The sequence below is a fragment of the Hoplias malabaricus genome, chromosome 2 (assembly GCF_029633855.1).
Source record: "Hoplias malabaricus isolate fHopMal1 chromosome 2, fHopMal1.hap1, whole genome shotgun sequence".
NCBI lineage: Eukaryota > Metazoa > Chordata > Actinopteri > Characiformes > Erythrinidae > Hoplias > Hoplias malabaricus.
The window spans coordinates 65,915,457-65,927,730 of NC_089801.1; the positions used below are offsets into that span (position 1 = coordinate 65,915,457).

Genomic DNA, 12,274 nt, shown 5'->3' on the forward strand with positions numbered 1-12,274 from the left:
GGGGGTGTGCTAGTGTGTGTTAGGGAGGGTGGTGAACTGTAGCTCAGGACCAGCTGAGTGAGGGGATTGTGTTCTTTGCTCAACTCTTGGTGCTGCAGGGCTTTGTAACGGTACGAGTGGGGGTCGCTGTGTTTAAGGTGTGTCCAGAATTTGATCGCCCTTGTTTGTATCTTTATAATTAATGGATATTGGCCTAATTCTGCCCTGCATGCGTTGTTCGTGGTGTTCCTGTGCACCTTTAGAATACTTTTACAGAACTCTGCATGCAGGGTCTCAATCGGATGTTTGTCCCATTTGCTGAAGTCTTGGTTTATGAGCGGACCCCACACTTCACTGCCATAAAGGGCGATGGGTTCAATTACAGATTCAAATAACTTTAGCCAGATTCTGATTGGGATTTCTGCAGGAATGTGTTGTTTTATGGCGTAGAAAGCCCTGCGTGCTTTTCCTCTCAGTTCATTCACTGCTTGATGGAAGTTCCCTGAGGAACTGATGTTGAGGCCTAAATAATTGTAATTTGAACAGTGACTAATTTGGTTTGTACCTAATAGAAATGTGTGTGGTGCTCCCTGAGATCTGGATCTCTTCTGAAATATCATTGTGTTTGTCTTTTTAAGGTTGACTGTCAGGGCCCAGTTCTGACAGTACTGCTCCAGCAGGTCCAGGTTCTGCTGTAGACCCTGCTCTGTGGGGGACAGCAGAACCAGGTCGTCTGCGTAGAGCAGGAGTTTAATCTCTGAGTCGTGCAGAGTGAGACCGGGCGCTGCAGAACGCTCCAGAATCAAGGCCAATTCGTTTATGTAAATGTTAAATAGTGTTGGGCTTAAGCAGCAGCCCTGTCTCACTCCGCGCTCCTGAGAGAAGGAGTTTGTTTGTTTGTGGCCAATTTTTATACCGCATTTGTTTGATGTATACATTGATTTAATCAGATCATAGGCTTTACCCCCTACACCACTTTGTAAAAGTTTATAAAATAATCCTTGGTGCCAAATGGAATCAAAGGCCTTTTTAAAGTCAATGAAACATGCGAATATTTTGGCTTTATTTTGAACAACGTATTTGTCAATCAGGGCGTGTAGGGTGTAAATGTGATCAGACGTGCGGTGATTTGGTATGAATCCAATTTGACTCTTACTCAGGACACTGTGCTTCATAAGGAAGTGTAATAATCTAGAGTTTAAAATACTACACAGTAACTTCCCCAGGTTACTGTTCACACAGATGCCTCGGTAGTTATTGGGGTCGAATTTGTCTCCAGATTTAAAGATGGGTGTTATCAGTCCACAGTTCCAGATCTCAGGGAAGTGACCTACCCTCAGAACCAGGTTAAACAGCTTTAAAATGGCCAACTGGAATTTTGAACTGGTGCATTTTAGCATCTCGTTTAAGATGCCGTCAGGTCCCGATGCTTTGTTTGGTTTTAGTTTTTTAATTTTCTCTTTAAGCTCCTGCTCAGTGATCGTGAAGTCCAGTGGGTTCTGGTTTTCTTTGATCACTATTTCTAATTGTTCAAGTTTTTTGTTTATTGTGTTTTGTTCAGAATGTGGATCTAATTCTACTTTTTTGAAGAGTGTTTGGAAGTGGTTGGTCCATGTCTCTCCGTTTTGAATCACCAATTCTTCATAGTCTTTCTTTTTTAGGTTCTTCCAATTTGTCCAGAACTGGTTTGTTCTGATGGACTCCTCGATTAGTGCCAGGTGCTTTGTGGCGTACTGAGCTTTTTTGGTTCTGAGTGTACGTTTATATGTCTTTAGTGTCTCACAGTAAAGAAGGCGTATGTGGGTGTTGTTTGAATCTCTGTGTTTCTGATTTGATAAATGTCTAAGTTTTTTACGCAAATTTTGACATTCTTGGTCGAACCAGTCATTTTCTTTTTTGACGTTAGGTTTTGATGTGCTTTTCAGTTTCAGTTTTGCCTTTTCAGCTGCTTTGTGAAAAATCCAATTAAAGTTTCTAACGGCCAGATTGACGCCTTCGTTACTGTGAGTGTAGGTGGCGTCCAGAAAGTTGTCTAAAAGTGTTTGAATTTCCTGGTGCCCGATTGCTTTCTGGAACTCTTGGGTGCTGTTTGGGGCCCATCTGTAAGGTCTCAGGATGGTGTACAGCTCACTGGGCCGTGTGTGTGCAGTGCTGTTAGTCTCTGTCCGTTTAATGAACACAGTGATTTGGCTGTGGTCAGACAGAGGGGTTAGTGGTTTTACAGTGAACGCACTGAGAGAGAAAGGGTCTAAATCTGTGATCATGTAATCTACTGTACTGTTACCAAGAGGTGAGCAAAATGTATATCGTCCCAGAGAGTCCCCTCGTGTCCTACCATTGACCAGGTACAGACCCAGACTCTGACAGAGCTGCAGCAGTTCCTTTCCGTTTCTGTTCCGTTACGACGCCATCGTAGTTGTTTCTGTAGGGGCACAGAGAATTGTTAATGAAAGGTATTTTGTTTGGATTAAAGTTGTCAGTGTGTGTGTAGTCTGGTAGTGTCCCTGTCATTGCGTTCAGGTCCCCGCAGACGAGCACATTTCCCTGGGCCTGGAAATGGCACGCCTCTCTCTCCAACTCAGAGAACATGTCTTCAGAGTAGTACGGGGACTCTGAGGGTGGGATGTATATAGCACAGAGGAATATATCTTTCTGTGAAGAGACTACTGTGTTTCTGATTTTAATCCAAATATAATATTTTCCTGTTTTTAATATGTGTATATTTTGATGTAGGTTTTCTTTGTACCAGAGGATTAACCCTCCTGAGTATCTTCCTTGGCGTACTGTGCTCAGTTTTTAATGCATTCTTTAAAATCACTGCTCAAGCTTTTTAAACCAAAAGCTGAAGATTTCAGTCCTTGAATGTTCCATGAACTAATTGAAAGTGAAGCCATGTTAGATTTATATTTTAAGATTTAAGACCCTTATAAACAATGTACATTTATAGATGTGCACTTCTCCTCGGGCTCGTGTGAGTCTGTGCAGTTTTATATGAGTCTGGTGCAGATGTACTGCAGTAACTGCTCTCTCTCTCTCTCTCTTTACCATATTGGTAGCGACAGGGACTCTTACTGTGAAATCTCTGGCGTTCCTCACCGACCCAGCAGAAAAAAATACACAAATCATTAAAGATTTATTGATATATGATTTAAAAAAAAAGCTTTTTGAAGAGATAGAAATTTTCTTGATTGTTTGTTTGTAATTTTAAAAAACATACAAACGAATACTGAAAGCTGAGCGCCCTGGATAAATGTCGTGGCGTCGACGTCACTTCCTGGCGGTCGGTTTGTTTTGGCGGTGGTTTGTTTTCGTTGGTGGCAGAGAAGTGGAGGTGAGGTTACTTACAGCAGAGCATTTCACTCTAAAATACGCAGAATTGCTTTGTTCACTTCTTTACTTTTGAATTATGCCGAGATTAAGAAACATATTGCTGTTTAGCGTCTGTTTTATACAATCTCTTGCTGTACTGCGTAAGGTAATCTACAATAACTCTAAAGCCACCTCCCTCTTTCTCCACTCATCGTCCATTATATTAGCTATCTCCACTGATATAGGGAAGCACCTTTTCGTACGTTGTTAGCTCTCTTTCGTCCTTGTCTTCAACAGTTGGACCAACAGGACCCTCACAGAGCAGGTATGATTTGGTGGTGGATCATTCTCAGCGCTGCACTGACACTGACGTGGTGGTGGTGTGTTAGTGTGTGTTGTGCTGCTAAGAGTGGATCAGACACAGCACTGCTGCTGGAGCTTTTTAACACCGTGTCCTCTCGCTGTCCACTATTTTAGACACACCTATCTCGTTGGTCCGCTTTCTAGATGTAAAGTCAGAGACATTAGCTCATAAGTTGCTGCACAGTGTGTGTTGGTTGTCCTCTAGTCCTTCATCAGTGACACAGGATGCTGTCAATTCTCAGTCCTGGAGAGACACTGAGGTTTTTAAAACTCCAGCAGCATTGCTGTGTCTAATCCACTCTTACCAGCACAACACATACTAACACCAGTCAGTGTCACTGCAGCACTGACAATGATCCACCACCCAAATCAAACTTGCTCTGTGGAGGTCCTGTAGGGGCTCTCAGAAAAAGGATACTGTTACATTTTCTGTGACCATAAGGTGTCCTGTTCTCCACCTGTTTTGTTTTATTTGTGAATGTAGACAGTTAGCAATGGATCAGGTGATACAAACCCCTGAGACTCCAGCAGTAACCATCCCAAGCTGCTCCAACCAGACAAGGGCAGATATACTGGATGAATGTGAGGACCAGTTTGGACTCTTACAAAAGGTGATTTAGTTTCAGATTTTAGCATTGTGCAGATGTGGAAATGTTTAAATATCTATGATCAAACTGCATGTTTTGTTTATAAGTGATAATATGTACCTCTATACACAGGATAAGATCCTATGCCAATGCAATAGAGCTTCACATAGGGCCCACTCCATTTTAGTTGTGATGTTTTCTGCAAATAATATAAATAATATGCACTATAAGGAAAATATATAAAGAAATATAAAATGTGCCCTAACATTTGCACAGGCCATTATTTTGTCCCAGTATGGTCAATTCAGAAGACAAACAATGCAACAAAGAGTTAAATTTCATTAATATGAATAATAGGTTACTGATATTTGATAATCATTTTGTGTTATTTTTGAATGTGCAGCTTCTGAATGAGCTCATATTAACAGACACAGACTGCAGTGATGGAGACTCGAGTGAGGTGAGAATATTGTCACCTATTAATCTCCAATGAATTTGTAATCTCCTCTTCAGTGTTGACCAGGGTTTAACATGTCGTACAGGGAGAGGGGTGTTTTACCTTTTCTCTAAGTCTCTGCTGTAATGCTCACATTAACTGGAAGAATGTAAGAGATGCCATTTTTCGAACATATTTTTTTTTAGAAATCTTAACTTGATTAAGTTAAGTGACTTTGTACATTTTCCAGGCGACAAATCGGCTGAATGCCATCACTGCTGAACTGGAACAGTGGCAAGCAATGGAACCCAAATGTAAGTTGCTTTAAGGGATGACAAAAATGAAAGGATCCACCTATAAACAACCATACCACTAATATTAAGTCTGATTTTTTTTTCTGCCTTGACTTTTTCATCATCTTAGTACTGTCGACGAATCCTGAAATTTTATTGGCCCTTGGGAGGGATGAGGTGAGTTTACAAAGTCACTAAATATATAGCTGGAACCATTGGAATATTTAGTAAAACTCGGACTTCTATGATAATATATATATTTTTTCTTGTTTTACAGGTTCAAAGACGCAATAGTCAGCTGAAAATGGTCCTTTCCTGCTACCAAGCAAAGCAAGATGCCCTGAAAGGCCTTTTGCAAAGGTGTCCTACTCATCCATATGTATGAATAACACAGTAATCTGATGCCATGATTACATAATAACACAATACTAAATACTGCAACACACTGTTGTCCATTTTGAAGACTTATTAGATAACATTTGTGTTTATCGTGTTTTAGGGAGCAGAAATGGTTGAAAGAGAATAAGGAAGTGCTTACGGCAGTGACTGAGCGAGTTGCCACTCTGCACAGTGAGAATGAGAAACCGTCAGAGCACAAGTACAGATACTTCTACAAAAAATAGACACACAGCGAATGTTGTATTTTACACTTAAAGCTTGTTGTTATTGTTATTATGTGGTTATTTACAGCACAAGCATGTAATTCAGTGTTAATTTCCATTAAGCTTTTCTTTGTCATTTCCACAGCATCGTACGGGACATGAAGAAGAAAATCTCCAGGGTGAAGGATTACCACAACAGCCTCATGGACACATTAAGTGACATTTTGACTGAACATTTCCCTCTTCCTAATAAGGAAGCATTTCACACCAAGAAAAAGAGAGTGAGTTTTCTCTGTACTCTTTCTGTACGTATTACACAATACTAATTTAGTTTAGATGAGTCATTACATTTGAATTTATTTATCTATCTGGAATGTTAAAATATATCAGAAAATCTAATTTAAGTGTTAGCACGAGGCTGAATTTCCTCGTACCATCATAAAACATACTGAATATCATTCATTCATTCATTCATTCATTCATTATCTGTAAGCGCTTATCCAATTCAGGGTTGCGGTGGGTCCGGAGCCTACCTGGAATCATTGGGTGCAAGGCGGGAATACACCCTGGAGGGGGCGCCAGTCCTTCACAGGGCAACACAGACACACTCACACAATCACTCACACCTACGGACACTTTTGAGTCGCCAATCCACCTACCAATGTGTGTTTTTGGACTGTGGGAGGAAACCGGAGCACCCAGAGAAAACCCACACAGACACGGGAGAACACACCACACTCCTCACAGACAGTCACCTGTATTTTAATACTTTCCAGTATTCGTTTGCCATATTTTGGACACAAATACTATTCTCAAGGCCCTATATTCCCAGGGACAAATATTCAGTGTTCTTACCTGAGATCTTAATGTGCACAAGAATAATTCTCAATAGCCAGCATGAATTTTGTTATCCAGCATAAAGCCACAGCATCTGCCTCCTTTTATAGCTTGATAATGCAAACAGCACACAGCTAGTATGTGGCAGATGTTAAAAACAGCCATAAAAAAAGATGTTCACCATGTATTATTTGGGTTTCTTTGGCAGGGCACTGTTCCAAACTTTGAAGCAAACCTTATCTCATTGAGTGAGATTCTTGAGGTATGTCTGAATGTCATGTTTTTAAATTTGGAGTAATGTGTTGCTCTGTAGTACATAATAGTAATAAAAATAATATGAACTTGTCCTGTGCAAGTCATTCATTCACATACTTTCATCTTGTTTTTTTCCTCATGCAGCAGTTAACAAACAAAACATTGGACTCTCCTCATGATCCCTATGTGACTGTGGATGACACCTTCTGGCCGCCGTACATAGAGATGCTCCTTCGTAATGGCATTGCTGTCAGACACCAAGAAGACTGCAATAAAATTAGACTGGAAAATTTTTATTGAATTAGAAACATTCTTGTATATACCTAGTTTTAATGGCTTTTATTAAAAAAAATACTGTACAGGCTTTTTTTAATCTTTTCATCTTCTATTTTTATGTATTTTAAAGTAAATTACTTTTGTGAAATAAAACAACTCTCAGCTGAAGCATCCAAGTAATTAAATTACATACTGATGCTACACTGTGAGGCTGGAAATGTAGCTCAGAAATGAAGCAAAAGATGACGGTGTGGATGTAAGGTAAAGGAGTTCGGTTTAATCTCAGGTTTTATTAGAAACAATATAAACGCTTAAAGTGAACATTAGAGATCTGACACGGAAGAGGTGCGTTGTGTAATTTTTCTGAAGGACAATAGCAGGTCAATCTACGGGCGTATCATTGAATGAAGCAGAAAAGTGTTACTGCACTGGCCTCTAGTGGTAAGGGTACAGAGTGCAATAAGGAGTTAATTAAAGGCCTTTGAGCTAAGACATCTACTACTACAAAATGGTGTTGTAATAAAATATATGTGTAAGACCAATATGTAAATTGGCTAAAACACTCTTTATAAATTCTGTGTGGACTGCCAGCACTTAGCTGAACGCGTGGATAGATGTAAACACAAGGATACCGCAAACCTGGTCCTGGTGATTTACCGCACCGCTTAATATTAGCGAATAATTAAATGATTTCAGAAACATCTGGATATTAGGACTAAACTACTCCAGTGCCATCTTCTCAAATCTTTATGGACTGTGATAACTCATTAGGATAATTGTCCCTTTCAAGCCTGGATCATAACTCATATGAGAGGTGCCATACTGCCATCAGTGGATGTGGATTTATTGATATGTAGGATCACCTTAAACAGTTCTAAGAGGATAAGATCCCAAAATATGGGTTGTTTCGCAGGGTAGTTTCCTATGTGGCCTAGGTGGTCTGATTGATTTTAAAACTAACTGCTTGCTTATTACACTACTAGGTTTTTCACTACATGGGCTCTTTAAAATCTAAAATGTTCATTGTGATTCAATACTATATTATCGTCTGTTGTCTGTGTTGGATTGCCACGATCCTTAAATGCTTTCTGTCGATAGTTGTATGCAGTGTTATGGCAGACGGTGATTGCAAACATCTGACTGAAAGCTCACTGTATTGACCCAGCTTCCAGTCAAAGATGTTTACAGACACCTCACTACCAGTAGTCTGTCTCATTCTTCTCCGGTTTCCACCATCTGGGAGTGTGTGAAGGTCAATAAGTCTGCATTTGAAAAGAAAATATTGTGTAATGATCTTTGCTGAGGTCTAAACACGTATTTAACATCCTAGTGCCTCTGTTTCCACTGTTTGCTCTCGCTGCAGTCTCAGACTGTCGCTGGATTTTTAACTTGACATACCTGAGCAAGTCTACTCCTAAAGCAGGAGGTTCTACGGACACTCGCTCACTTGCCTCTAAAGAGCTGTTCTTGGCTGCATACCAACAGAGTTTATAAATAAATAATATATACAATATATCACTGCTTCTACTGCATTTTTACTGATATATATCAATACATACCAGTGATATTTGACATTTTAGGCCCAATCTTTTAAAATGTTTACATTTCAAAAAACAAAGCATTTAAGCTTAAGTTACAAATTGATTTATAATCACTCCATGGTATAAATATTCGTGAGAAGTTTTAGAGGTATTCATCTCTACAGTCATCTAAGAACAATTTAATTTCAAACCCCTCTGAGTCCCTTTAAACCAAGGAGGTAGGGAGAATTTTTGTAAAATATATGGAGCTGCCCTTTAAGGACGATGTCTTCTTATGCCCACACGAGGGAGCTAAAGAACCCCGTTCACGACACGTCTCTCTTGTCCTTGATCTGTAAAACAAAGCCAAACAAAAACATCCATCTATTGTTTGGTGTTGGTTTTTATACTAATTGTATTGTGAGATCATAATGGCTGTGATTATGACGTATGCAAAGCCGAGATCAACGTACTGTTGTAGATTAATCAAACCAATCAACACGGGAGGGACTTTGGAGTCAACTTGTCAACTTCTGCTCCAACAAGCATGTTTCAGGGGGAAACTACTACATAATTGAATATACAGCATTTTCTAGACGTTGGTTTAGCCTGAATTAAACTGGGCTACGTCCAAAAACCACACAACACAATACACTAACTCATTACACAGGGTCACAAAAGAGAGTACCTCAATCAGAAGTGCAGTTTTTAGTGCAGCGTACAAAGTGTAGTAATGCACGGTTTCAGACGCAGTCTTGCTGTGATTCTGGCTTTCCACGCGGTATACAATACCAGCACATGCGCACTAAGAGCAAAACAGTAGCTTGACTGATGCATACATTTAATCAGAACCAGACCTGGCTGCTTCATAAAATCCCAGCTTACTTGCTGTGGCTATCTAGGGATTAAAAGCAGCACTCACCTGCTCGCTGGACCTGATGTACATCTGGGCACTGGTCAGATCCCAGTCCGCTGAGCTGTGGCTTTGACTTTCAGCTCGCACGTCCTTTAGTATTTGTGAGCCTCACGGTGCGCCTCGACCAATCAGCGACCGGCTCACGCTCACACATCAACGGGACAGACCTCAGGCACGTGCTCAGGGGCATGCGCGCGCCTGCACTGACCTTCATCATCCCTTCATCATCTCTTCATCTTTCTTTCATTCCCCACTTTCTCCTTTTGTTCACCTCTTTCATGCCCAGATAATTCAGAACAGACGTGTGCAAAAGTTATGACACCCACTGGCCACCCATTAACCCACTCCTCTCTGTTCGTCAACATTATAGATGTGTACGTTATTTCCAAGAATAAAAGTCCCTAACGCCTTAAAGGAACCCCAGCTAAGATCTGGTATTTGCCAGATTTAATTCATCTTACAGCATTGTCCTGAAATCAAAAAGGGAGCGGGTTGGTGGTTTCCTGCCCTTCTCTAAAGTTACATAGTGCAGTTTTCTGTGTGCTCAGCAATGAGTAGCAATGACAAAGACTCTGTTCTACCTATTATAGGGCGGTGAAGCATCACAGTGACTTTGAAGCTGTAATTTAAAGTAAAAAATACTACATAATTTTGCTATAAAAGTGGATGAGGACTAACTTCACACCCTTACCCTCCTTCAGTACACACACCTATGACTATACAGTTAGTCTCCGCCTCTCCACCCACCCCTCAAACACTTTGACAACACGTTGACAGAACTGACTCCTTAGGTTTATGACATCAAAAACCCTGGCTATCTGAATCTGGCCTTTTGTTTATCAGAGGCTGTTGTATGCCTTCTAGAGGATAAACAACAGCACATGGACAAGGTTAAATGCTTGATTTTGATTAGAGGATTTTGTTCAATATGGAAACATCAATATAATGGGGAAAGCAACAGGGCAGTGTGTTTAAGCTTCTTTCGCTTTGGAATGGTTTTACTGTAGATGTTGGGACAGCCACAAGAACAGTGGTGAGGTCAAGTACTGATAGGTTGGATGAGTTTGTTTTGGATCATGAACTCCACTCCAGCTCACGCCTAATGGGTTCTTCTCTCGAAAGGGCTTAATACAGCCCTCTATCTGACACTTGGTATTGGGCAAGGTGGCCTTAGTCTTGTGGATTCCTGCTCCAGAGCATTATGGTCTGTAGGCAATGCTGTTCTATGGAGATGGTACAAGTTGTACGCACTATTATCCACTGCTATTTTAATGTAGCTGAATTCAGTGGAAGAGGTGTCTGGATACTGTTGGGCATAGTGTATGCATTAATGGCCACCGTTGGGGCCCTGGGGTGTGTTGAGAAGTTAAACATTAGAAACAGGTGAGGCAGGTGATGTAGTGGGAAAGAACGCAGCTGTTTATTTGGTTTATAAACGAGGCTGTTCTGGGGGATACAGAGGAGATTTTCTGTATGTCTCAGTATCACAGTGTCAGATGATTTTCTACTAAAAGAACACACTTCTTTGGTTCAGTTTAGTTCTCTAAATTTATCCTGAAGCTTTTAGACTGAAGGGAACCGTACTCAGAAAGCTCATTTCCAGAAAGTAAAACATCATCATTAATCACAGGATGCTGTTGGTGGGACATTTTTGGTTGGTGGACTACTCTCGGTTCAGAAGTGACACTGAGATGTTTAAAAACTCCAACAGCACTGCTGTGTCTGATCCACTCATACCAGCACAACACACACTGACACACCACCAAACAAAAATACCTGCTCTCTGGTGGTCCTGTGAGTGTTGTAAGCATTGAAGAACAAGACAAAAGGGGCTTACGAAATATGCAGAGAAACATAGAGAAACACAGAATGCACCTGTTTTTTCAGTGAAGCTGAGAGAGCAGACAGTGTGTGCAGAAAATAATAATGTGGCATATCAGTAAATACAATATACTGCACACCTAACACTCATTTGGTGACTTCAGTTTTTATAATGGCTTTACCTTTGTTCAGTTTATGTTGGTGCACTTTTTCTGTATGAAATGAAATATGTTGATAATTTGAGCTGATTTTTGTGTTCATATCAGGTGCAGTTTGAGTTAACAGCCGCTAGATGGCAGGGCGGGTCTGTTGAGAATGGGCCTGCTGTAACTGAAGGCTCTATGGTGTTCTTTAGATTTACAGTAACATTCAAACCAGCCATGATACCGAAGCTTTAAAGTTGTTTTCTGTTACCTACTGATTCTGATTAGGGTTGCAGAGGAGCCCACCAGGGATTGCTTGGCTCAATGCAGAAACACACCCTTGACAGGGAACCAGTCCATCACAGGGCACCAGGCACAACTTCACCCAGTCAACCCACTTACTAACACATGTTAGTTAGAGAGAATGTACCATGCCACTCACAGACAGTTACCTGAGGAGAGGATGGAACGGTTCTGGGGTCTTATTGAAGGGACTGTGACCTGCTTTCATCAAAATACCACAAGGATCAAAACACAACAGCAGTGGCCTCCCCTGTCTCAAAAGTTCTGTTCAGAATGGCCTGGTCCTTTAAAGAAAATGAGCCACAGCTCAGTTCAGTGCGAGAGCCCAGGAGTGAGGAATAAGGAGCAGAAGCTCTGGATTTTAGCCTTTTTCGCTCAGTTCTTCTCTTTCTTCTCTGTTCTCATTCATTCATTCATTCATTATCTGTAACCGCTTATCCAATTTAGGGTCGCGGTGGGTCCAGAGCCTACCTGGAATCATTGGGCGCAAGGCGGGAATACACCCTGGAGGGGGCACCAGTCCTCCACAGGGCAACACACACTCACACCTACAGACACTTTTGAGTCGCCAATCCACCTGCAACGTGTGTTTTTGGACTGTGGGAGGAAACCGGAGCACCCAGAGGAAACCCAC

The 12,274-nt window shown here is 41.1% G+C and overlaps 1 protein-coding gene across 2 annotated transcripts; it reads left to right on the plus strand.

Annotated features, from left to right (window-relative positions):
* The first annotated feature begins 3,230 nt into the window (after nt 1-3,230).
* On the plus strand, nt 3,231-8,147 carry cenpk (centromere protein K). 2 transcript variants are annotated; one of them, XM_066661500.1, is made up of 11 exons: nt 3,271-3,310; nt 3,516-3,613; nt 4,136-4,262; nt 4,642-4,698; nt 4,925-4,988; nt 5,098-5,144; nt 5,245-5,327; nt 5,467-5,565; nt 5,715-5,850; nt 6,615-6,668; nt 6,806-8,147. In XM_066661500.1, exons 3-11 carry the CDS (start codon nt 4,146-4,148, stop codon nt 6,959-6,961), a joined length of 813 nt encoding a protein of 270 aa, XP_066517597.1. In that variant the 5' UTR covers nt 3,271-3,310; nt 3,516-3,613; nt 4,136-4,145; the 3' UTR covers nt 6,962-8,147. The 2 variants fall into 2 exon arrangements, with proteins under 2 accessions (XP_066517594.1, XP_066517597.1); XM_066661497.1 differs by lacking the exon at nt 3,516-3,613 and having other exon boundaries at nt 3,231-3,310; nt 6,806-8,144.
* Nucleotides 8,148-12,274: the final 4,127 nt, after the last annotated feature.